This window comes from Alternaria atra (assembly GCF_907166805.1).
Source record: "Alternaria atra isolate CS162 genome assembly, contig: 28, whole genome shotgun sequence".
Lineage (NCBI taxonomy): Eukaryota > Fungi > Ascomycota > Dothideomycetes > Pleosporales > Pleosporaceae > Alternaria > Alternaria atra.
Window position 1 is genome coordinate 2,152,179 of NW_025091326.1, and position 26,107 is coordinate 2,178,285.

General features: G+C 49.8%; 5 protein-coding genes across 5 annotated transcripts; 3 read left to right on the forward strand and 2 right to left on the reverse strand.

The window, feature by feature from the left end:
* Positions 1-173: 173 nt before the first annotated feature.
* ALTATR162_LOCUS7796 (uncharacterized protein) lies at positions 174-1,994 on the reverse strand (the record flags this gene model as incomplete). Its single annotated transcript, XM_043315425.1, has 2 exons — positions 174-1,390; positions 1,436-1,994. The coding sequence occupies 2 exons, from the start codon at positions 1,992-1,994 to the stop codon at positions 174-176; spliced, it is 1,776 nt and encodes a 591-aa protein (XP_043171360.1).
* A 310-nt stretch (positions 1,995-2,304) lies between these two features.
* ALTATR162_LOCUS7797 (uncharacterized protein) lies at positions 2,305-9,068 on the forward strand (the record flags this gene model as incomplete). The annotated part of the gene is made up of 8 exons (XM_043315426.1): positions 2,305-4,291; positions 4,345-4,787; positions 4,838-5,920; positions 6,011-6,158; positions 6,277-6,803; positions 7,977-8,192; positions 8,259-8,597; positions 8,646-9,068. 8 exons carry the CDS (start codon positions 2,305-2,307, stop codon positions 9,066-9,068), a joined length of 5,166 nt encoding a protein of 1,721 aa, XP_043171361.1.
* Positions 9,069-9,941: 873 nt separating this feature from the next.
* Positions 9,942-10,366, reverse strand: ALTATR162_LOCUS7798 (uncharacterized protein; the record flags this gene model as incomplete). The annotated part of the gene is made up of 2 exons (XM_043315427.1): positions 9,942-10,211; positions 10,268-10,366. 2 exons carry the CDS (start codon positions 10,364-10,366, stop codon positions 9,942-9,944), a joined length of 369 nt encoding a protein of 122 aa, XP_043171362.1.
* Positions 10,367-14,336: 3,970 nt separating this feature from the next.
* On the forward strand, positions 14,337-15,789 carry ALTATR162_LOCUS7799 (uncharacterized protein; the record flags this gene model as incomplete). The annotated part of the gene is made up of 3 exons (XM_043315428.1): positions 14,337-14,427; positions 14,479-15,179; positions 15,238-15,789. The coding sequence occupies 3 exons, from the start codon at positions 14,337-14,339 to the stop codon at positions 15,787-15,789; spliced, it is 1,344 nt and encodes a 447-aa protein (XP_043171363.1).
* A 2,377-nt stretch (positions 15,790-18,166) lies between these two features.
* Positions 18,167-19,506, forward strand: ALTATR162_LOCUS7800 (uncharacterized protein; the record flags this gene model as incomplete). The annotated part of the gene is made up of 2 exons (XM_043315429.1): positions 18,167-18,202; positions 18,259-19,506. 2 exons carry the CDS (start codon positions 18,167-18,169, stop codon positions 19,504-19,506), a joined length of 1,284 nt encoding a protein of 427 aa, XP_043171364.1.
* Between the last annotated feature and the right edge of the window lie 6,601 nt (positions 19,507-26,107).

Sequence of the window (26,107 nt, forward strand, 5' to 3'; positions counted from 1 at the left end):
GAGGTATCATACAAATTGAGACAAGAAGAAAGAAGCTTTGAAAAGCATGCAACCTGGAGCCAAAACAAGGAAAAAGTTCCAATAACACATATACCAAACCCCACCCTGATTACTCTCGAAACCCATCAAACAATTTTAACACTCAACCTTGCTAGATTCACCTTACACTGCACCTACTGAATCCTGTCGTCTCTGTCAGTAGCGCCATAGCCCGCAGGCTTCCTGGCGCGACCAGTGACATCACTCCACGCAGCACCAAATCTACGCCCAGTGCTAGCCAAGAGACCCTCCTCCTCTTCCTCCTCAAGGTCGCGGTCGATTTGCTCCTGGTCGAGGGATGGCGCCTTGAACAGTGTAGTCAGGAAAACAACAAGGTAAACACCCAAAAAGGCGAACTGGGCCCAGAAGAGCACAACACCGAAGAAGGGGAAGTTGATTGTGACACGGTTTATAAAGGTAGAAAGGACCGAGGGCGTGCAGACATTCTGCGCCGAGGGGTTAGTGGCGAGTTCGCTGCAGGGCTTGATGAGGTCTTTATGCTCAGTGCAATCGGGTTGTTCGTCGAGAGAGTTGGTCTTCATGTCGCAGTATGTTTGCGGGCCCCAGGTAGCGTATTGGGGAGCGACGACCATGGCGACGGAGTAGTTGATGGCGAGGGTGATGAGCGTAAGGAGGACGGTAGCCATGAGCAGTGCCTGAGGCGAAGTATGTCCCTTGCGAATCTTGAAAATGGTGATCCAAAGGAATCTGATACCGGCCGTCGCAACACCAACGACAGAGGCAGAGAAGAAGAACAAGACGAGGAGGAGAAAGAGGACATAGTCGATGGGGAAGACCTTGGCGGACTTGACGAGGATCCAGTTTAGGGGCTGGAAGATGTTGATGTGGCCGAGGATGTAGCCGCAGTGGGCGCCGCAGATGGAGTTTTTGGCCTTGTCGATACCGGTGATGAGCATGCTGGCGAAGATGACAAGGGCGAAGACCATGAGGATGAGGCCGCCGACGAGCTTAAGGGGCCGGAAGAAGGCTTCAGTTTTGATCCATGCCTTGACGATCCAGTGGCGGTCTTCGCCGCTAGATTCGGCGGCAAGACGCTCGCGACGGATGAGGGTGCGCTCTTCGCGGACGAGGGCTTCTAGTTCGCGTCTGTCTCTGCTGTCCAGGCCGTTTTCACTGCCTTCGTTGCGGCCTTCGAGTTGGCGCTGGCGCTCACGGTTGTTTTCTAGCTGGGATGCTGTGTTTGCGGCGAGTGTTGGGGCCGAGACGGAGGGCGCGGACTTGATCATGGCGACGGGGAGGAGGGCCATTCCAGCGCCGGTGTAGAGCACGAAAAGGACGGTTCCGACGGTGATGAGGAAGCCGAGGCCAAAGGATAGGGCGCGTTCGCCATCTGGTGGAGTCAGGACAAATTACCAAGGCGAGTATGGGGGCTTACGGTTCTCTGACAGCAGGTGCTTGAAGTAGTCGAGATCAAGGCGCTTATCATCCTTGGCCTGCTTCGCGAAAGGAACAAAGAAGCCAACGAGGAAGATGGCAACTACGAAGATGAGGAAGCCGAGAGTCCATTTCAGAGCACCGCCAATGCGCTGGCCAGCGGTTTGCTCGCCGTGCTCAGCCGCATCCTCATCGTATTCCTCGTACCAAAAGTAGGTAAAAGGGATGACTAGAAGACAGAGAATCGCATCGAGCGAGTAGAGGGTGTAGTAGACGATGCGCAGCGTGTAGACAATGCTGTCGACCTTCTCAGGCGTCGCCCAGTCCTTCTTGCGGCCGAGACTGGATCTCGAGGTAGACGAGACGAGAGCGACGTCGACGGGAATGAGCAGGACGGTTGCAAGCAGCGCGAGTGTGGTGAAGATGCAGACGATGGTGACGGCAGCAGCGCGATCGCGCGGCTTTTGGTAGACGTAGACGAATGTGGACGCGATGAGGAAGAGAATCCCTACGGCCACGGCGTAGGCGACCCAGATAAGAGAGGTCTGTATCAGCGCCATGATGATACAGCAGTCGCTATTACTTTGGGGTTGAGAAGAGGGGATTCCAGGTAGAAGAGCGCGGTTTGGGCATGACGTCTGGCGGCCTAGAACCTTGCTCTGAGCCGCTGACCATTCCCGAAACAGCTAGCTCGTCTCCAACCCCTGCACATGTCTAGAGCTCCAACGCGCTAGACAGGAATCGCGCATGAGCTCTTTGACGCGACATCTCGGGCCAACACTGCGATTGCGATCAAGTTATCCACCGGCTGACATCAAGAAAGTAGCCTTGCCATGAGAAGCATTGCGGATAGCCTCCTCCACCACCATCATGCAGTGCTACACTGAAATAGCCCCGCCAACCGCCGTCAGCCATGCCATCAACCTTCCCTTCCTGCACTCTAGATCAAACAACCTAGTCGTCGCAAAGAACTCGCTACTCCAGATCTTCGAACTCAAGTCGACCACCACCGAGGTCACCCCGGGCGGAGGAGACGAGTCGGAGAATGCAGCCGCGAACCTCGACACAGAGGCGGCCGACGTGCCATTGCAGCGCACCGAGAACACGGCAAAGCTGGTGCTGGTGGGTGAATTCCCCCTCGCCGGCACAGTCATATCGCTTGCGCGCGTGAAGGCGCTCAATACAAAGTCAAAGGGCGAGGCGCTGCTGGTAGCCTTTCGGGATGCAAAGCTCAGTTTGGTAGAGTGGGACCCGGAGACGTACAACCTCCATACAATATCAATACACTACTATGAGAACCCAGACTTGCCCGGCATTGCACCTTGGTCCGCTGATCTCAAAGATACGTACAACTTCTTGACGGCAGACCCCAGCAGCAGATGCGCCGCCCTCAAGTTTGGCACCCACAACCTCGCCATCCTGCCCTTTCGCCAGCGTGATCTTGTCGAAGATGACTATGATTCCGATGCCGAAGCTCCCAAGGAGACCAAGGCTGAGCACGCCGTCGAGCACAAGACACCATATTCCTCCTCCTTTGTCCTCCCACTCACCAACCTCGACCCCACCCTCACACACCCCGTCCACCTCGCCTTTCTGCACGAGTACCGCGAACCTACCTTTGGCATCGTCGCTGCCTCACGAGCTACCGCTCCGTCGTTACTCGCCCACCGAAAAGACATCCTCACCTACTCCGTCTTTACCCTCGATCTTGAACAAAAGGCTTCCACCACCCTTCTATCAGTCTCCGGACTCCCCTACGACATCACAAAAGTGGTACCACTGCCGTCTCCAATCGGCGGTGCTCTTTTGGTAGGAGGCAACGAGATCATACATGTCGACCAGGGAGGAAAGACAAATGGCGTGGCTGTCAACGAATTTGCCAAGGCCTGCACCTCGTTCCCACTCAGCGACCAGTCAGACCTGGCCCTGCGTCTGGAAGGATGTCAGGTTGAGCTCTTGTCGCAGGACACTGGTGATGTCATGATCGTACTCAACAGCGGGCGCATCCTCATTCTTACCTTCACTCTAGACGGCCGTACCGTATCTGGAATGACTATACAGACCGTGTCGGAAGACCATGGTGGTCACGTCCTTCAAGCTGCTGCTTCTTGTACCAGCAACCTCGGTCGAGGGCGCTTGTTCATCGGAAGTGAAGATGGGGAATCGGTAATGCTAGGTTGGACTGGCACATCCACCCAACTACGACGAAAGCAATCACATGCTGATTCCGACGGCGACGAAGATATGTCTGACGAGGAGGATGTGGATGACATGGAGGACGACCTTTACAATGATACAGCACCCGCAGTCCAGAAGATCACTGCAGCTGTATCTGAACCCACAGCGCCAGGAACATATACTTTCAGGATACACGACGTTTTGCCAAGCATAGCGCCGATTAAAGCCGCCATCCTCCACCCTGGCAAAGACACCGAATCCTTGAACAAGGGCGAGATCATGTTGTCAACAGGTAGAGGGGCTGCTGGAGCCATTACCGCTCTTGACCGTGAACTGCATCCTGTCAGTGTGGCTACAAAGGAGCTTCCATCAGCGCATGGCGTCTGGGCTGTGCATGCTCGGAAGCAAGCCCCCGGAGATGTTACCGCTGCGTTTGGTGAAGACACCGAAGCGAATATGGCTACCGACGTGGATTATGACCAGTATCTGGTTGTTTCCAAGGTCGGCGAAGACGGCACTGAAAGCACTGTCGTGTACGAAGTCAACGGCAACGAACTCTCAGAAACTGACAAGGGTGACTTTGAGCGTGAAGAAGGCTCGACTCTTTTCGTAGGTGTGTTGGCAGCCGGCACAAAGGTCGTGCAGGTAATGCGAACCGAAGTCAGGACATATGACTCGGGTATGTCAGATCGTGTCCATCATCCGCGTTGCCACACTAATACGCTCAAACAGAATTGAACATGGATCAAATCCTCCCCATGGAAGACGAAGAAACCGGCAACGAACTCAACGTCATCAACGCCAGTTTCGCAGACCCGTACCTCCTCATCTTACGCGAAGACTCAAGCGTCAAGATTTTCAAAGCCACTGGTGACGGCGAACTTGAAGATGTTGAAGCGACGGGTTTGTCAGGAACTCAATGGCTCTCGGCCAGTTTGTTTAAATCTTCCAGCTTCACGGATGTCTTTGCCTTTCTGCTGACTCCAGAAGGGGGTCTGCGCGTTTTTGCCATGTCGGACATGGAAAAGCCGTGTTATGTTGCTGAGGCCTTGAGCTTTTTGCCGCCGGTACTAGTGATGGACTATGTGCCCAAGCGCAGTGCGATCAAAGCGACCATCACTGAGATTCTGGCCGCGGATTTGGGTGATGCGACCTCCAAGTCGCCTCATCTAATCGTAAGATTTTACTCCTGGTTCACAATTCTTGGTAACTAACAGTCCTGTAGATCCGCACATCGAACGACAATCTCGTCATCTACAAGGCTTTCCATTCTCCATCACGGTCTGCTTCAGAACTCTGGACTCAGAACTTGCGATGGGTCAAACTCTCCCAGCAGCACGTGCCGAGATACATCGAAGACACAGGCTCAGAAGACCCAGGGTTTGAGAGTACGCTATTAGCATTAGATGATATTTGCGGCTACAGTACTGTCTTCCAACGAGGTACAACCCCAGCCTTCATCTTCAAAGAGTCATCGAGCGCACCTCGCGTTATTGGCCTTAGCGGCAAGCCCGTCAAGAGCCTCACCTCATTCCACACGTCGAACTGTCAGCGCGGGTTCGCGTACCTGGACTCCACACACACACTTCGCATTTCCCAACTCCCGCCTCAAACACACTACGGCCACCTCGGCTGGCCAACACGACGCATGCCCATGGACGCAGATGTACATGCCCTCGCCTACCACCCAGCCGGTCTGTACATCGTCGGAACAGGCCAACAGGAAGAGTACCAGCTGGACCCGAGTGAAACATACCACTACGAGCTACCCAAAGAAGACATGACGTTCAAGCCCACCATCGAACGCGGCGTCATCAAACTCGTAGACGAGAAATCCTGGGCAATCATCGATACGCACACGCTCGACCCCCAAGAAGTCGTCCTCAGCATCAAGACGCTCAACCTCGAAGTCAGCGAAACCACGCATCAACGCAAAGACCTTGTTGCCGTTGGTACTTCCATTGTCCACGGCGAAGATCTCGCTACGAAGGGGTGTATACGCATCTTCGAAGTCATCACCGTGGTACCCGAGCCTGATCGCCCGGAGACAAATAAACGGCTGAAGTTGATTGTCAAAGATGAAGTTAAAGGTGCCGTGTCTGCCATCTCAGGACTGGGTACACAGGGGTTTTTGATCATGGCGCAGGGGCAGAAGTGCATGGTGAGAGGTCTCAAGGAAGATGGGACGTTGCTTCCAGTCGCGTTCGTGGATATGCAATGCTACGTTAGTGACTTGAAGAATTTGCCAGGGACGGGTATGCTGGCCATGGCTGATGCGTATCGAGGTGTTTGGTTTACGGGCTACACAGTAAGTGGAAGATCTTTTTTGCTATGATCACTTGACGACGAAGAATAGGTCGCTCGTGTCTGAAATCTATACTAACGAGAAGAAAAATAGGAAGAACCATATAAAATGTCCCTCTTTGCACGGTCGAAACATGGTTTGGAGACTGTTGCGGTAGAGTTTCTGCCGTTTGATCAACAACTTCATCTTGTTGTTGCGGATGCAGACATGAATCTACAGATGCTCCAGTTTGATCCTGACAGTATGTTACCCAGGTGGGGGAGGTGGAGGGGTGGATGGTGGTAGTCTCGCTGCCTCTGCCTCTCCTCCTCACCCTCCTCGACCAATCACAAACACTAGATCGCTAACATATCCAACAGACCCCAAATCAGAAGCCGGATCCCGCCTCCTGCATAAATCCACCTTCCACACCGGCCACTTCCCCACATCATTGCATCTCGTCACAAGTCATCTGAACTTGCCATCAACAACAGATACCTTCACAACCGACCCTATCAACGACGACGGCGACATGGAAGACGACACCACCCCATCACCATCACCGTCCACGCCCAAACAGCCGCTCCACCAAATCCTCCACACGACTCAGTCCGGAACCCTCGCCCTCATAACCCCGTTGTCCGAAGATTCTTACCGTCGCCTCTCAAATCTAACCGCTTACCTCGCAAATACACTGGATAGTCCTGCGAGTCTAAACCCTCGCGCGTTTCGCACAGGCGAGATGAGTAATGAGGGGGGTTGGGACGCGGGGACTGGAGCGAGAGGCGTGCTAGACGGGAACCTTTTAATGAGATGGGGTGAGTTGGGCGAGCGGGGACGGAGAGAGGGCATGGGCAAGTATGGCGAGGGACAGGAAGGGGAGTGGCTGTTTTGGGGGGAGAGGGAGGTACTTGGGGGGTGGGGGGTATTTGGAGGACGCGGGAGATGAGATGGAAAAGTAAGACGAGTGTGCTGAGAGATGGTTTGGTGTATACAGAGTTTCAATAAAGTGGAAGTATACAGGAATAGTTTCATCATCGTGAATGGTATCAACACTCAAAGGGGATGTTCTTCGTGGCGAAGGGATTGGGTACTAGCCGAACTTTGGGTTCTAGACGTTGTCATGATACTTAGAACTAATATCAGGCACTACAATATTCATCTTTCTGGGTAAAACAAGCCGTGCTTTGAAGACATAACTACAGCTCTGCTAAAGACGTACAAAGCTACTCTATGTATAGAAGATCAAGGACACCGCTCCTGAGGAGATATCTTTAAGGTTGATCGAATCTTCCAAGTGCTTTGGTGGTCGGACGGTCAGTTCATGAGGCCTGCCCATCGAAACGAGAGAACGGGAAAGGAGTCGAGCGCTTACATTGAAGCTGCTTTCATGCTCTCTTTGGAATCATTGATTGATCACTAGCAATCCGTACTTCAACAATAAGATGTAACTTTTGGATGGGAACCTTGGCGTACAACCTATTTTTAGTGCTTCTCAGACTAACTAATAAGTAGTACTCCAAATGCCCTACGCAGGACGAGAAACCTGTAGTCGTAATGCGGTTAGTATAGGCAGTTATTATAGTAGGGTGCGTATGAATCAACTATGTGCAAAGCGCGCACAGACACGGTAGTCGGAAGATACAGCTTCCGTACTAAGCTATTACTTGGCGCTGACATATACTAACTTACTTTGACTTTGGTAATGTAAAGCTGATTCGGATGTGGGACATACCTAGATGTAATTTGCTGAAGCAAAAGGTTAAAGATATTACCAAGCGACAGCATCTCGATATATGCGTTCTAAGCCATTCAGCGCCAATCAGCGTAGATCGCAACCTAGCGACCAAGAGTATTGAATTCGAGGGCAGTGATGTGCATTTTCTCTCTCGAGATCTCGGAGCAGCGAGCCCGTTCATTGGCGCTAGTGAACAAGCTTTAACATGCGTTTCAAAGCAGAAGCGGGATTAATATAAGTAGTGGGCATTGAGTACTATTCAGGTGCTCACAGCTTCCACTCCAAGCACCAATAGGTCACAATCTTGGCACTCTTATCCTCTTCCCCTCCTCCAATCTTTAGCCGCAGCACAAGATGACTAAAATCATCGCCATCACTGGAGCTACGGGATCTCAGGGTGGAGGAGTTGCCAACATCTTACTCGATACCCCCGGATGGAAAATCCGTGCAATCACAAGGAATGCAAACAGCCAAAAGGCCCATGACCTTGCTTCTCGGGGCGCAGAAGTGGTTCAGGCCAACTTTGACGATGAAGATTCTTTGGTCAAGAGCTTTGAAGTATGCTAGACAGATACCTTGTCCTGCTTCAAGCACAGTCCTCCCACACAAACTGACGTATGACAGGGTGTTCATGCGGTGTTTGGCGTCACTAACTTCTGGGAGTATATCTTTACTGGTAATTCCCAGTCGAAATCTGGCGAGATTGAAGAAGAGCAAGCTATGCGGCTTGCTCGCGCAGTTTCTCGTACTCCTACTGTCGAGCACTATATCTGGTCTACACTCCCAGGCGCCCGAGATTTAACCAAAGGACAAGTAGAAGTCCCACACTTGGACTACAAGTCCAAGGTCGATGAGCGTATCAAGAGGGAGCTACCTGAGCTGGGAAGGAAGACCACTTTCTTATTTTTCGGTTACTACCCAACAAACATGGCATTCTTTCCTATGCTCAAGCCAATCGAATACGTAAGATCCTCCCTGACTGTCATCCATAGCCGAGACTAAACCCCTCAGCCCGGTGCCAATGGAAAATACGCTCAATTTGTTCCTACTCGGGCCAGTTCCCAGATCCCAGTCGCCGGCGACATGGCTGTTACGCCCGGTATCTGGGTTCGTCAGATTCTTGCCAACTATCCTAAGACTCTAGGAAAATACGCTAGTGTTGCTCCAGAGAAGCTGACCTTTGGAGAGATTTTGAACCTCTGGTCTGAAGTGAGTGGTCGTGAGGCCGTATACTGTGAAGTCGGCAAGAAGCAGTATGAGGAGCTATGGGGTGTCGGCGGTAACGAATTTGCACGACAGATGGAATTTGGAGAATTGGTTACGGACTGGACGACTCCTTTGGCTGACGACTTTTTGTCGATGGAGGATCTGGGTATTGTAGAGCAGGGAATTGGATGCAAGGCTGCATTTGAGCGTGTAAAAGAATTTCTATAGCGATACAGCCTGACCGATCAAGATACAACGTAGAGCTGCTGTTAGTATGACATTATCTCCTAGCAAAAGCTCAAAGGCGGCATTGCAGCTTAGTTCAAGTGCCACTATGCTTAGGCGACGACTAGGTTAGGTTAACATAAGATTGGACAAGAGTCTAGCCTTCTATTAAATACAACTGTAGTATAGCTATGCGATAACTCCCTAAGCGTAACCCCTTGTAACATACTCTACCTATACTTACAAAGGATGATCATACTTCAACTATGAGATATATATAGGAATAAAACGCTACGACTGTTTATTGTCCCTGTTGTCTCGAATAAAAATGGCTGTAGTTTAGGAAGATGTAATGTCCGATTGTTTCTCCAAGTATCTGCCTGAGGCACCTTCCCACACCTGGGACTTAGTGATCAAATTCTACATCCGGAAAAGGACACCCCTGATACCCGCCTGAAATGTGTGCTCAGTAAGGGGTACTCAGTCCTTGCGTGGTTGTCGGGGCGTCACAGCCGCTCTGGGGTGTCCTCTGCTTGACTGTAGACCTATCGCCATACACATGGTGCCGCTGGTGGCGTTACCTGCCGCGCACCGCAATAACGAGTTGTCCAACTCTACACCTTTACATTTTGCGAGCTTCTTCAGCACTTCCACTCCACAGCATTCGTTTTCTGTTGCTGTGTTGAGTATTCCTTGGGTTATAAGATGTTTCGCTCGTACTGCAGCTCTGTTAAGCAGCTTTCTTGTCATGCTTGCCCCACAGCCTATATTCGCTGCTGCCGAAACCAGGACGGGCAGTGTAACGTCTCCAATGTCTCCAGGGTCAAGGAGAAACTCCATCATGCGCACACCGTGCCTCGGATTACCGGCCGCTGCTTAAAGGACACTGGTAGTCACGGTTCGCGTCTTCTTGTACGTTGTTTTGAGACTTTTCAAGATGTCGAATCCACATTTCCAGTTGGCTGCCGCAGACCTAGCAATCTCCTTAGGTACAGAGTCGTGCTTCGCTACGGCGTTGTAGAGAGCGTTCATAAGAAGCTCGACCGCCTCGACGCCATGATCCCAATTACTGGCAGCCGCTTGCAGAACCTTGAGCGAAGACTTTTCTTTTGACCCCATGAGCTTGGCAATGGTATCCGAATCCATCTGGCGTATGGCACACAACGCAGCTGCATCATTCCATACAATAGATGACTTCACACCCTATCGTCCGACAGTTTCTTGATGAGCATACTCGAGGTCTTCCAGTTTTGTAAGACCACAGTGATGATGCGCGTTGTGAACACTTCGGGTGTATACATGTCGCTCAGCAATTCAGTAAGCTCTTCGTTCTATGTAGCCGCCTCCAGCTAGTTTGTCCAACAGATCTCCTTGAGATGTCTCTCGGAAATCTGCTTTATGTGTTTCCTAACCGTTTTGGCCTCATCTCGCTGCTAGCACTAGTGTTTGCTCGTCAACATAGGTCTCGTCAAAATCAGGGTGGCTCGTCAGTAACTTCAAAGTTGCTGGGCGATACATTGGATCCATAAGAGCGGCTCGAGTAATTGTGAGTCCAAAGTCAAGCTTATCTCTCACTTTCTCAAGGACAGTCACTATGGTAGGACTGTCCATCGTACTGAGGATGAGATGTATACCATTCGACGTAAGAGCGTCAGCCCCCTCGACCATCAACATAACCGGTACGGTCACATATTCTTCATTCTCGACCATCTGCCGAAGTACTCCGAGAACTTCTCGTAAGCGAAAGTTCATTTCTTTCTGACTAGCTGTGGAGCGCACTTCTTGTTTTGGACAGCTCCAATGATGAGTCGTTGCATCTCCAAATCTGCAAGTTCTTTGTATTTAAGACATGTTTCATTAATGAGTGGCTTTGCGTACTTGCAGGTATGTGTTGCATGGTATCGTGGTCGAGATTATTTGCTGAGAAAATGTTGAAGCTTATCGAAGTCCATTAATGTCATCATCTCGAACTTGGCTTCCAACTTAAAGCCTTCGTAGGGGATCGCGAGATGGACGCAAGCGTCAAACATACTTTCGCTGAGTTGTTGATTCTCTGCTATATTCCTGATTGTCCTTCCAGATGCCCGTTCCGGTTTCTTGGTGTTGTGGGTGAGGAGCTTGAGAAGCTGGGGCCCCAATCGACTATTTTGAACTGCCTCGAAGGGCCCTGAAGGATCGATTTCTAATAAAACATTTCCTTTTTGTATTAAGCACTAACACAGCCCACAACTCCGAAGTAGAAGGTAATACTTGGGCTTGCTAGTAGAATAAATAAACAGTAAGATGATATCGCTTGGAAGCGAAAACACTGCGCAACGACAAAGAAATAGAGGCGCAATCGACCCGAATATCAAGCAGGATGCAAACCCATCGAGGGTCTCTGGTAACTTCGTGTGAAAAATAAGTGCGACAGCTTAAACAAGGCGCGCAACGGATAGCTTATAAGAAGGTCGTGACGCGCGTAGCGATGTGGCCTTGAAGAAATGCTCACTAGGTGGGAGACTCACAAGCGGCGCTGCGCGCGAGGAGGTAGAAAATTAAAAACTGTTGATACTTGGCTTAATTGCTAAAGGAGAGGGTGGTAGTTGTAAAGGGCGTGAGGAGTTGGCGAAGAGAGTGCGCGTAGCTCTAGGGCGACGCTGCAGCTGTTGCGGCGAAATTGGGCACTACTTCCACACTCTCAAGGTGGAAATTAAGGGTGCAGATAACAGCGACTTCTGAACAAAGATTTCTTATTGCAAAAGTTTGAGGTTCGCGTTGTAGTGTTGCGCGCGTTGCTGCGCGCACGTCCTGCTGGTGTTACTACAGTATCCGTGCGTTCGATGGGCATGGTCGCTGGTTGGACACCCCAACAACAACAATATATTCAAAAAGATGAGGTTGTAGAGCCACCACAAATCGTAATTAAATTGCGCAAAGCTGGGATTATACTATATACAGGCCTACGAAAGTTTTAGCTTATTCAGATATTTTTTTGGAGGGCGTTATCACCCGTTCACGGCGACTACGCGGTGGAGCAGCTGGTGCAACCCTTGCGGCTCCCACCACAGCTGGAGCAACACCACTACGCTTTTGACGCTTTGTAGCTGGCTTATGAGGTTTTGAAGCTTTGCGCTTACCCGATTGTGGCAATTGTATAGCTTTGGCAGCGTCGCGGAGGCTTCTACGATGGTCTCTTTCGGCTTTCTCTGCAGCCTTCCGCTTTCTAGTCTCCTCCCAACCTCTTTCTCGTTCAACACGCTTTGCTTTTTGGAGTTGAAGCTTGCAAAGGCGAGCTGCCTTGTCGGCCTCGGCTTTCTCGGCTTTTTGAAGCTTTTCAAGCTCCTGTTGTTGTTGTTGTGATGCCCGACGATCGCGAGCTCGTTGTACACTCCTGGGCGACCACAGTTTGGCTCCCCCGTGGTAAACCTCGTCCTCATCAAGCTGGAGGGTGAAGGACTGCTTTATTCGCCTCTCCTTGATAGCTAGGGACTGCCTGAGGCCCCTGATCTCCTCATGGAGTATACTGTTTTGAGCTGCGATGTAGCACAAACTTCGTTGAAGCTTCTTAACGTCCTTACTGCCCTAATCCTTCACCTTACGGCGTACGATTGACTTGAGCTTGAGCCAATCCTCACTAGAGAGGACTAACTGGCTGCTGTCAGAATCTGAAGCTTCCTTGGCAAACTTCTTAAGTACAACCTCTGGGTTGGGTGGGTATATACCGGTGGCTTCAAACGACCTCTGGATAAGTGGAGGTTTGAATACAGAGCTCCAGGACCTCCAGAAGAGCGGGAAGAAGTCTCCTTTGGTCAAATTGAGCAACCCCTGGCTGTCCTGAAGGTATCCAGCCAACTGAGTTGAGTAAGCGTTCAAGAGGGGTTTGAACATACAAACGTCGAGGGGTTGAAGCGTATGGGTAGCGTGAGGGGGCAGTACAAACAAGAGGATCTTGTTGTCGTTACAATAGTCAATAAACTCCATAGTTACATAGGATCCGTGGCCGTTAAGGAGTAGTAATCGATACCCGGTTGAAGCATGCCGTCTAGTTTCTCTCTCAAACACCCCCTTGAGCCAAGCTAACCCAATATCGTTGTTGCTCTAGCCAGAGGGTGATGACGTAGTAAATACTGAGTGTTCTCCTGCTTGTACAGCATCAATCCAGCTCGATTGAACAGCTCCGTTGGCTCCCTGGAAGATGAGAGTTGGACTCAAAGCTTTGCCATCCGAACAAATACAAGCCATTACCGTTATCCACTCGGTGGAGCCATCTTCAAGTGCTTGCCTTACCCCTTTTTGCTCGTAGAGTCTCCTGTTGAATATACGTTTTGTTCTGCCAACCCGGCCAAGTTGAAATCCCTTTTCGTCCATATTGAATATATGGATGGGTTGTATGTTGTACTCCTCCATCTTTTCATGTAAAAGCTTGAAATACAAGCTGTACTTGGCTCCTGAATCAGCTTTGGTCCGCTCCTTGGCCATGGCTTTGCCCGAGCGAGAGATGAGATGGTTGGGATGCCGGCGGAGGAACCGGGAAACCCAGGTTTCGGAGACCGGTTTGCCAGCCAACTCACTGGCAAACTGTTGTACCATTGTTCTTGTAGGTGGCAAACGTCGTTCAGTAAGCGTTTTGATGTATCGTACAAGCTCAGCTTCGTGTTCTAGATGGAGGGAGAGCTTGCGCAAGCCATAGGTCTCGGATTCGCCCTTGTGTCGTCTCATCAGCGTCGTTCGTGGTACACCATACTTTTTCGCGATTGCTTGGTACGAGAATTCATCTCCTGGTTCACGCGATTCGATTTCTGCAATCGCTTCTTGAATCAGGTCCATATTAGTTGAGTTATGACGCGTTGAAGTTTTGTTGTGGTGGTGGTGGGGGTGTCCAACCAACGACCATGCCCATCGAACGCACGGATACTGTAGGCCGCTCGATCGGCTGCACCGCCCGCTTGGATGCCTTAATCGCTTGGCTGCATGTTTCGGATAGGCTGCGCGGCTTTAATTAGATGTCTTGCTCGGTTAGAGAATACCGTTATGTAGACTTCTCCTTGTTCCTGCCTTTTGTGCCGCGCCGTCGTCTGCCCCCCTGATTTGCCCTTCTTCCCGACGTCAACCTTGGAAGTGGCATATTCCACCAGACCAGAGGCAACGTCGCAAACGTCCGACCGGTCTTCCAAAGCGCATCGTGCTAAGGATCGCGCGTCAATCTATTGGCTCTAGCCTCGCGCTTGATCCCAGCTGCATCCTGTAAACGGTCGCAAAGGACGTCATTCTGGCTTCTAGGTCGACAACATGAAGCTTCGGTACGCCCTCGGGGGCGTCTGTGCCTCAAGTCTATTACTGTCAGGTGTATGCGCTATTGAGCTGGACGTTAATTCACCAGGTAGGTATCTTGACTCTTGAATATGCCTCGAGATAGCGCTAATGGACATAGACTCGATTAAAAACGCTGCAAAGGCACTTTCGACGAATCTGCGGAAGCAATACACTGGTGACAGGCCAGGCAGGGTCCCCGGCAATCTTCCAGATCCGTATTATTGGTGGGAATGCGGTGCCATGTTCAACGCTTTTATTGATTACTGGTATTATACTGGAGACGACCAGTATAATGCCATTACGAAGCAGGCGCTGCAACATCAGATTGGGGACTACAATGCCTTTATGCCACCGAATCAAACTAAAACCCTTGGAAACGACGACCAAGGTTTCTGGGGCATGGCTGCCATGTCGGCTGCTGAGAACAAATTACCCGACCTCAAAGACGGACCTTCATGGATCTCTCTCACTCAGGCCGTATTCCAGACCCAGCACGAACGATGGGATGCGGAGAGATGCGGTGGCGGACTTAAGTGGCAGGTCTTTCCCACGAACTCTGGATACGACTACAAGAACACTATTTCTAATGGATGCTTCTTTAATATCGCTGCACGTTTATATAAGTATCTTGGAAACGATACGTACTCTGAATGGGCCGAAAGGACGTGGGAATGGGAGCAGTCTATAGGACTCATGAGCTCAGATTTCCATTTCTTCGATGGCACCGGCGACTCTGAAAACTGTACCACCATCAACCGCATTCAATGGACCTACAACGCTGGTGTGCACATGTCCGGTGCTGCTGCCATGTGGAACGTTGTACGTATACGACAGTCTTGGCTTACTGAATGGGCGCACATTTGCTTACATGAACCAGACTCAAAGCCAGCTGTGGAAAGATAGACTTCAAGGCATCGTCAACGGAGTCGACGTCTTCTTCAAGGATGGCGTTATGAGCGAAGTCGCTTGTGAGAATAATGGCAAGTGCGACATCGACCAGCGCTCTTACAAAGCATATCTTGCCCGCTGGCTAGGATACACGGCCATTATCGCTCCATGGACACGCGACCAGATCGACCCCTTGCTCAAGGCCTCAGCAAAGGCTGCTGCAGCCCAGTGTAATGCTGGTGAAGACCAGGTATCGTGCGGTCTCCGATGGACCGACAATGGCATAAATGACGGCAGCTTTGGTGTCGGTGAACAAATGGCCGCCTTGGAAATAGTGCAGGCATTGCTCTATCCTACTGTCGATGGTCCGGCTACTACTGAAAGAGGCGGCATTTCGAAGAGTGACCCCGACGCTGGAATCGAGGCGCCCAACAATAATGGTTCTACTACTTCCAATTCCATCGCTACTAGAGATAATGTTGGTACTAATATCCTGACTGTCATCGCAGTAGTTGGTTCGCTTGTCGGTACTTGGTGGTAGGTTTTGTAATTAGGGTGCATGCTCAGTGAGAGTCTCCTCTACTGCTACATCCACGCGACTGAGTAGAATGTGGTTCGAGATTGGGGCTCTTTTGCATAGAAGTTAGCGTCTTGGAGGGTCTACTATCCCTTACGGAGGTGGCACTGGAACTTGTTGGGATATGTAGGGCGGTACGTTTGGCGTTGCCGAGTGGCACGAGTTGTCTGAAAGTATTGGAACGGACTGGCGGAGCTTGTATAAACATGACACAGTATGTCTTGACAGAGCATCTGCGGAAACGTGGCGCAGTTTCTATGTGGACGCAGAAAGGAAGAAGAGTAGCGAGTGGCGGTTCGGGAATTCTTCGAGCTGCGTATTGGATGCACGCTCTCGGTCAAGGATTCGATCGATCTCCTCTACGTCTGCCGAAGAATTCATCACGAAACCGCGCTCTTACCATTCTTACTCAATTAAATACGCATCTTGAGCTACTACTCCACGATCTCAGGTCGTTTCCTACGGTGTTGATCATCTGGTCAGCGTGCGCTTGTGGTGCAACTGCGAGGGGAGCGGGTTTACCTCGATGGTGCTACTATGTACTCATTTGTCGTATATGCAAAGTAGAGGTAGTTGATATGGGTACGCATTACTCATGGCAAATAAGGTGAGGGGTTGTCGGAACTTGGGTGGGTGAAATGGTTCTAAGGGTGATCTGTAAGGTCTCGAGTGAAGCAAACAATGGCGTTGAAGTTGCAGTGGAACGAGCGGGTGTGGGTTGACCGTCGACTGTGACATTGAGTTAGGAAGTCGATTTGACACAAACCACATCTCCTTATTTCACTTCCCTTGGACTTATCATTACCTTTTGCCTCCAGGTGTAGCACACTGACCTAATATAAATATCTCAACCCAGATCAAGCTTGTGCGGGTAATGAAGTTGGGAACGTCAACGGAGTGTTCTGGCCCAAACATCAGGAGCATGTGTGCTCAGCGATGGAATGGATGAAGTTTACCAGGGGAGAGTTGGCTCAGCTGCCAATATAGTATCTGGCATCTTGATGATGACAGGTCATGGCAGCTCTGATGCATTCCATTGAGCTTCGTTGCCTAGTAAAGCTAGTATCAGAGCTGAAGTCATGGGCTTTTTTCTTGTAAGGAGGCTGGGCAGACTTGCTGCAATTAATGAGATCTGGTTTGCCTTCAACGTGCTCAATACATCGCTGCGAAGAATGAGGACTATACTAACTTGCATGTTAACTGGTCGCGATGCATTGCGCTGCCCAGGCCGACCTTCGCTTTCAGTACTAGTCTGCTGGAAAGAAAGCGGCACTGTCAGACTGCTGCGTTGGACGTATGCCTCAGGCAAACCCACCGTCCACAAGTTTCTAGAATGCAATAGACAACCCGAGGTTCGAGCGCGAGGACCAGTTAAAGCTTTCTACAGATGAAGGTTGGCTGCGTGGTACGTATGGTTTTAGTGTCTGCTGTGAGGATACCTGATGCCGAGCCAAGCTTGATGACGTTTGTATCTCGTGTATTGCTGCCTTGGTCTCGTTGCCTGAGGCACATGTACCTTCTACAAGCCTTGACTAGTGATCAAATTCTACATGTGGCTGATGCCGGGACTGCGCGATGGCGCAAGAGGCAAGGCGAATTCAGGGTCCTTTTCCGGCTACCGGATCTTCGCCAATCTTCGGCGATAAGAGCCCTACTGATCTGCTCTCGACCTGATTGGTTCACGCAAAGGCGGTCCGAGCGTGCGTCCAGCGAAGCTTCCCAAGAAATGCGCATCCAGAATCTCGACTTTTGCTAGAATTATAGGTATCGCACGATGGACTTGGAATTTGTTGAGCTGGGTTCAATACTGTGGAGATCGCCGTGTGGTTTGGGCAGGCAGAATGGCAGTTTTCAGGCAATCTTGGGCTGTTGAGGGACCATGGAAGGGCATGGAATTGTTTGGAATCTTCTCTCGCTCGGCGCAGCCGGTGCATTTGCAACATCCCGGTTACTACTTTTAAGTCCACAAGCGTCGCCTTCTGCTCGCAATCAATATACACACATACCACTGCCTTTCGAGTCAGATACCCGTGCTTCACTCCTCGACCGCGACACACTCCCGCGGCGACTTCTCGGTAAGCGCTTTTCATTCACCTTGTCATCATTTCGACGAGTTACCCACGCCTTCTCCTGCAAGGCTGACCTGCATCTGGGCGACTACTTCACCGCGAAACCAGCCCCAAGGCTCGACGCTGACTTGTATAAAGAATTACTAGCACACCGCGATCCGTGCTCTCCACAGACCAACTCACATACCCCTCTTCATTGTCCCTCAACTCGACTTTTACGACCCCGCTAGCCCCTCGTCTATATCTCCGCCGCACACTCACCAACCGCGACAATGGTCAAAGACACAAAGTTCTACGACCTCCTGGGGGTAAGCACAGCCTCGTCCACGAGCACAGAACGTTGCAAGTCTAACAACAACAACAGGTAGCGCCAGACTGCTCCGAGTCCCAACTAAAGACCGCGTACAAGAAGGGAGCACTCAAGTGGCATCCCGATAAGAATGCCCACAACCCCGAGGCAGCCGACAAGTTCAAGGACCTCTCACACGCATACGAAGTTCTGTCAGACCCGCAGAAGCGCCAAATATATGACCAATATGGCGAGGAAGGCCTCGAACAAGGTGGCATGGGAGGAGGCGGTGGCATGGCTGCTGAGGACCTGTTTGCGCAGTTCTTCGGCGGCGGCGGCGGCCCCTTTGGCGGCATGTTCGGCGGTGGCATGGGTGGAGGACGGGAACAAGGCCCCAAGAAGGCACGAACCATCTCCCACGTCCACAAGGTATCGCTCGAGGATGTCTACCGCGGCAAGGTTTCCAAGCTCGCTCTTCAGAAATCCGTCATCTGCCCCAAGTGCCACGGAGTTGGCGGCAAGGACGGTGCTGTTAAGAAGTGCGCTGGCTGTGACGGCCGCGGTATGAAGCACATGATGCGCCAAATGGGTCCCATGATCCAGCGCTTCCAAACCGTCTGCCCAGACTGCCAGGGCGAAGGAGAAATCATCCGCGACAAGGACCGATGCAAGCAATGCAATGGCAAGAAGACCATCATCGAGCGGAAAGTCCTCCATGTACACGTCGACCGCGGTGTCAAGTCTGGCCACAAGATCGAGTTCCGCGGCGAGGGTGACCAACTCCCCGGCGTAGAACCGGGTGACGTAGTCTTCGAAATCGAACAAAAGCCACACGCGCGCTTCCAACGCAAAGACGACGACCTCTTCTACCACGCCGAGATCGACCTCCTGACCGCCCTCGCCGGTGGCCAAATCCACATTGAGCACCTAGACGAACGCTGGTTAACCGTCGACATCATCCCGGGTGAATGCATTTCCCCCGGCCAAGTCAAGGTCATCCGTGGCCAGGGTATGCCATCATACCGCCACCACGACTTTGGCAACTTGTACATTCAATTCGACGTCAAGTTCCCTGAGCGCCTTGGTAACAACGAGGATGGAGGCCCCATGAGCCCGGAGCAGATCCGTGCCTTGGAATCTGTCTTGCCGCCGCGCAAGGTCCCGGAGAGTATGCCGCCTGCTGATGCCATGACGGAGGACTTTACCCTCGAGGATGTTGACCCGAGTGGCGAGCAGCAGCGTGCGAGGGGCATGGGTGGCATGGATGATGAGGACGATGACATGCATCCGGGTGCTGAGCGCGTGCAGTGTGCATCTCAGTAAGAGGTGCATATCACAGTTTGCCGGAGTAGAGTTGTATTGAAGTGGCATGAAATTTTATGAGCATGAGGTATAACCATGGGGGGCCGGGGGAATGTGGCGTGGAGGAGTTTTTTTTTTCTGTTGCATTCGAGGTTATTGACACACTGTCAGCCTGACGACATTGCACGATGTTCTCAGCATTACGTCGACAACAGCTTCTGCGATACCAACGAGAGCTTTTCTTTCTCTTTTACTTTCTGCAAGGCATCCATTATCTTGTTTTGTTTGCTAGTTAAACGGCGTTCTTCTTAGACAGGGGAGAGCCCGAATAACGGCATCTTAGTAAATGAGGGGTTCAGTAGTCTTTTCAATTGAAACTGGGATTGTTCCTGTAATGCTTCCTACATTGTCATCTTTCCTAACTTGCTCGTTCCTTTCTAGCATCTCTACAACTTCCGTATACACGAATGATCTTTTACTTGCGTGAAACACTTGCGGCTATTTTCGATGAAAACCCTACACAACCCTTCCTGTCCTCGAACCTTCCTCAAATACTTTTACCAACTTTCTCCTAATATCATTCACCGTGAAACAAGGGATACGCGTAGTTCACACGATTGGGGATGCCACATCTTGCTAAAGGGAGGCGATCGGTAACGGAGACAAAGGCGACACCAGACAGTCACAGCGTATCTTTGCTACATGTTCTTCGCAGTGGAGCCCGTCGTCAATCTTCGCAAATATAGGTAGGGCATGTGGGGTGTCAGCTACATGTTATCAATTGCATTTACGGAGTTCGTCTTCGTTACAAGAAAGACCTGGGATGACGGCGGCGACTTGAGAGAAAGGTAATGACGACCAATGGTCTGTATGAAGCAGTCGGGCCCCGTAAACAAAGAGGTAATATCGGACTACCAGTACAAAATATTCCTGCATCCGCCCTTGGAACTGCTTTCCGGACCCCGAACATCGAGCCTACAAATTAAGCACCACTCTTGATATGCCTAGGTACTCCGCCCGCTGCTCAACATCGTTCGCCATTAGGCCTACTCTTCTCAATCGTGGAATTATGACAACGATTAAAGGGATATCCGTATCCTTTTGCACACACCACCCTCCTTGGTTGCAAAAGCATCCTATATATCCTCACAATCTGCCGGTCCCTAGAGCGCCCACCCCTAGACAGTCGACATTCCTTAGTCTCACACCGCTGCACTGGCACAAGCGCGCGCTGGGCGTATGAACAATATCCAAAGAATTGATGGAGGTGTGTCTGGTGGGAGGGCCGAGATTAGACTGTGCTTTAGGAAGAAGGAGAAGACGAAGGTGTCGGATCTGGATGTGTTGAGACTTACGCTTAAGACAAATTTGTACTTGGATCCTCCTTTGGTTCCCTCATTTCGAAGTAATTGTTGACGTTGCATGGACTATAAAGTAAGAGTGGCTGATTGAGCTTGAACGCCGAGCGTAGAAAGTGAGGAGAAGGGGAACAACAGTTCAAGATTATGAACGAGTGCGCTACACCAAAAGTTAGAGCCTGAGTGAAATGTCTTGCGACAGGATAGCCAAGATCGATTAGATATATTGAAGCACTGATGGCCCGTTACTACTGAAGCGATGCTAGATTAGAAAGTGCTGTACACTTTGCTTTGGAATTGATATTCTTGCTATCTTGACGCCGCCTTTTTGGCCCACAACCTGAAAATCATACCCGGAACGTTTATTTCAACAATTCTGTAATCTTCTTCGTCAAACTTCATCCACTCAGCCGCGATGTGCTTATACATTCCCGTGCCCCTCACCACCAGACAACGCACATACCATATTTCTATTATGATTCTGGCACGTATCTATGATGCGTATCGCAACATAATCCATGACCGTAGCAAGAAACATTCAAACTTATCGTCTGCGCGCTGCATATCTGACTACGTGATTTCTCCAAAGCTATCTTTTATGTATGAGCTTCTTAGAATATAACAGACTTGTATAGCGAGTGGAACACGACTTTCTATTATTACATCAACGTGTTGCTTAGCAAAACTTTGACTACTGGACTGAATTCCCTCCTACATCGTTCAAGAAACAGTCCTAACATACAGCTCTACACTAGAGGTTCACACGGCTTATATACCTGAAAGGATCCAACTGCTTCGGAATAATGTTTGCATGCTTCAGGAACATCGACCCATTGAAGACCGATCTTGCGTCGTCCTGATAGAAAAGGCATCGAATATTAGAACAATGGTCTCACAATTTCTGAGCGTAGAAGTCCTTACCTTTTAAGAGTTTGAAGTATGCATGACTTCCACCATGATGCTCAATGCACTCCTCTCCCGACCCACACCAGCTGCCGTCAAGCTCACCTGTTCCAGAAGTTACTCCTACACGGACATTGTCAATAAACACTAGGAAGTTCTGGCACCTCTGTCTCGAATCAGTTACTAACAAGATGCTGTCCTCAGGGTTGTCGATGATATTAGTGGAAATAGTGCTGGGCTCGAATGTGTTCACTTTGGGAGACCTCGAGATCTGTATGCGTGGCTGGATGATTTCTTCAGTGCATGGTTTGGGCCCCATCTGCTCTCCGTCGCCTAGGCTTGGGGTAATAGGGATGGAGCCCGTGAAATCAGGACGAGTTTGGTTGAACTTTGCTCCATCCTGGTAAGTGCAGGAGCACTGCTCGTCAACTGGAAGTGGTTCAGCGCATAAGAGGGATGGAGTGTATCCTGGAAATATGTATCAGTTGTTGATAACAATACATTATTAAGGATCTAGAGGAATTACCATTTTCGCATGTTAGCAACGGGTCTGAATGTAGGTTCGACGGAGTCTGCGCGTTGGTCATGCGCCAGAGTAAAAGCGACGCGAGGAATAAAACTGTCTGCATGGTGTTGGTTCTCCCAGACGAGATATCGGTAAGAAAAGTTGACGCACGAACTTATCATAGTGTTATTTATCCAGCAGGATTTCCACTTGCTACTTTTGATATTCATCGAAACCCCTCTATCCGCCTTAACCCTTTGTTCTTAATGTCGGCAATGCACATAATGAGTTGTTTCCATAGCACGGTTCGTACCGAGTTAAATATTGTAAGGCTGAAAAGAAAGCATAAGGTGATCGCTCCGATAATCGAATGCTCTATCACCCATCCAGAACCGAAAGCTATGCTTAGCAAGAACGAAACGAGCTAGTAGCGATGCTACGAAAACAATTCTCCCGAGAAAGAATCCTCGCGAATTGCAACGAACGTTTATGGCGAGCTTCGGGATGATCTTCTTTTTACCGGACGCATTGCCAACAAATGGTCAATATCACGTAGATCTTAGTTGGTGAATTACACATTGCATGAAGTATTCAGAAGAAGGGATGAAGAAGATGATGATGACTAAAGATATAAAATCGTGGCCTTCTCGCAATTAGTGTCCACGAAACAAAAGACAAACCTTGTCCCCAAGCTCTCCTCGTCCACTCGAACTTAATAAGAGGCTTCCTTGGATTCTTGTTGTTACCAGTCTTTGTGCTAAGGTCGATGGCGAAGACATACAACAAGTACTTGGAAGCTCTCTCGACGTTTCCGGGACATCGTACACATGCGCGAATAGTAGGTTAACACTTGGAGTTATTTTAATTTGTACACACTTATTTAGAAAAATAGGTGTAAATCCATCAATCACATGTACAGATCCGTCGCTACAGTAACACAGCTGCTCGTGCACTTGTACAAACGGCATCAGCTTCGATCAACCTGTCCCTTTGGCCTCCCAAAACAATTCTGGCACCAACGCCGACGGTTGCTAGCCAGAGAGAGAACAATGGCTCGAGCGTGAGCAGCAACTCATTGCCGAAATCAGCCAGAAGCAGAAGGAGCTTCCGGACCGTGAGCAAGAGTTCCTCAAGCGAGAAGAAGACTTGACGGATAAACTGAGTAAATGCACCAAAACCACGTATCAGGGCTGCTATACAGGAGGTACTTGGACCATTGGTACAAAGATTGAGACCCCTTCACTGAATGAATGCGCGCAACGATGTTCAGGTCACAATTACACACTCATAGGTGTTAATGGTGTGTATTACTATTGCAGTACGAATGATGATATGAAGGCGGCAAAGGTTGCAGATGGAGCCTGTTCTCAAAAATGCGTCAATGACCCTAGTCAGACATGTGGAGACAACGGATACGCAACGGTTTACAAGCTAGATAAACGATTTAATTCAAGGATCAGCGTTAGATTTGGAGTTAAATAGTGTAAGCGTTTATTAAAGCCAGCTCGCTCTGAACCTACGTTATTGTAAAAAGAGCTAGGCTTATCTTCTATAGCGTCTGTGTAGATATATCCTTTTAGTAATTCCTAGATTTGTTTGCAGCACTTAGTCTCAATTCTTAACACATATTGTCGCAAAACAATGTACCCAACCCGCAATCAGTAGGATAGGAAAATCAAAGAGGTAACGAGAAGCAATTGCTGGGTTGGCATTGTCTGAAGAAGCTGCCTTCTGTCCCCGAGAGGCTATCGAGGCTTATATCTTGCTGCCTTAGGTTAGGTGACCTGATACTAGGCTGGTAAATGGGTTGGGTACACCCATTCTTGGGACAGTGGTTGGGTAGGGGTGATAGGAGCGTTGGGTACGGTTGGGGTTAGGTTATTCTTGGCGTGGGTAGAGGTAGGGTTGAGGTTAACTAAAGATGGGTAGGGGTTGGGTTACGACTTATTTATTCCCTAACATATATAGACTTGAGTCTACTAATATTATAGATTTTAATTACAGTAGTAGCTAAATACCTAGGTATACCTATAGTTTTATGACCCAACCCTAACCCTACCCTGCCCTTACCCCTACCCATTTTTTAGCGTGAAAAAGATGGGTTGGGGTTGGGTTGGGGCTGTGGTCTTACGTAAGTCAACCCAACCCCAACCCCACCCCAACCCATTAATCACCCTACCTGATACTACGCCACGATATGTAGGAATTATCTTGACCTATCTTCTTTGGGTTGTAGTTCCCCGCTAGCTATTAGAACGCAACTCTACACTACTAGGCTAGGCAACTAAAAAGGTACGTATAATAATACAATACTGATAATAGTGCAGGGTAGTATATTTTGTTAGCTAGGCTTAACAGCCAATGCAGAAGATGTCTTTTTACGTAGTATGTATAACTCGCGTTCTAGTGGATCTCCCTGATGGCCAATTAATTGAGGGCCAAGAAGAAGTCTACAAAACAAAGAACGTTGGCACGTTAAATTGCTTTCTTGAAGTGCCGAGAGAATACGCGCGTTCACCGGCGACTGTCAACATTTCATTCTGGAGCTGATCCGTCGCATCCATATGGCTGACGAAGGCAATGCCTATGCGAATCTGGAAAGGGCCTCTCGATGTCCTCAAATCTATTGTGGATTCCTGCTTTTGGTCTCGGCTTCCCCCTCAATCTCGCATTCGCTCTATTGCCATTGGAGCCGATGTCATGCATCTCCCTTTGTATGTATCATATCGCAATCTTACTAGTCATGATCCAGGGTATCTCTATACGTAAGCTTTAGCTTGAGCTCGACTACAATAAGCGTCGCTTTCTCGATACGAGCGTCGCGCAACATAGGCAGCAGGTTGGAGAGAAATATTTGTTTTCAAATTCGACTGTGTTGATGATGTTATCGCTCTGGACCAGACTTGCCTATCCTGATATCATATCCGATATGATAAATTATCCCGATATCAGGATAACGCACTATCCTGATATGATATCGGCTTAGCAGGTTAGCAGAGATGATATCAGGATAGCGGTTTTAGCAGAGATGATATAGCGTTAGATGCATAGCTTAAAGGGTAATATTTCATTCATTTCTAATCTAGATCATCATCTGAATCAACCCGAGTACTACTGTTTATATCACCGTCCACGACGAGCCCTCTACCTCCACGTGATGATGGTATAATGAGTCCTTCACGCAGCCAGTTGCCAATACATTCAACCTTCTCCAGATTAGCACATGACATCCTTTCGCGATCCCATGATACAGTACGTCTCGCTCCACTAAATGCTGACTCAGGATCAGCAGAACCAGGGGGTACAGATAGTATGTCGATGGCCATGCGACTAAGACGCGGATATGTCCGAATCTGATCCCTCTGACACCACCAGAGAAGAGGGGAGCCTTCAATCTTTATCGGCTGGGTGCGGATGAAGTTTTCGAAGTCATCTACGTCCTTGGCTATGTCCTCAGCGACCATCATCTCGTCCAGAAGCCGATCAAGCTCGTCCGGCTGCCCCTGCTGCGAGTTAGATACTTCGCTCAGCGGCTAGGCAGGGCCGAGGGTGTCTGCCATCTTGTATTCTTCATCCCAGATTGTACGGGCGCGCGTAATGGCAGTCTCCGCCCATTCCTCCTTCCAGTGTATCTCAAGATATCGCGCTCGCTTCGACGGATCGAGAAGGAGGGCAGTTGCATAGATAGGTGACTCTTCAGACATAGTATAGTACTTGTCAAGTACGAACCAGCCCATATCAATCGAGTGCAGCATGAGAGGGTCACATGTCTCCTCTGCTTTATAGAGTTCCTAAAAGAGACGATCAGTAATTGGTTTAGATGCGAAGCCAAGATATTACCTTCTTCTGCTCGTAA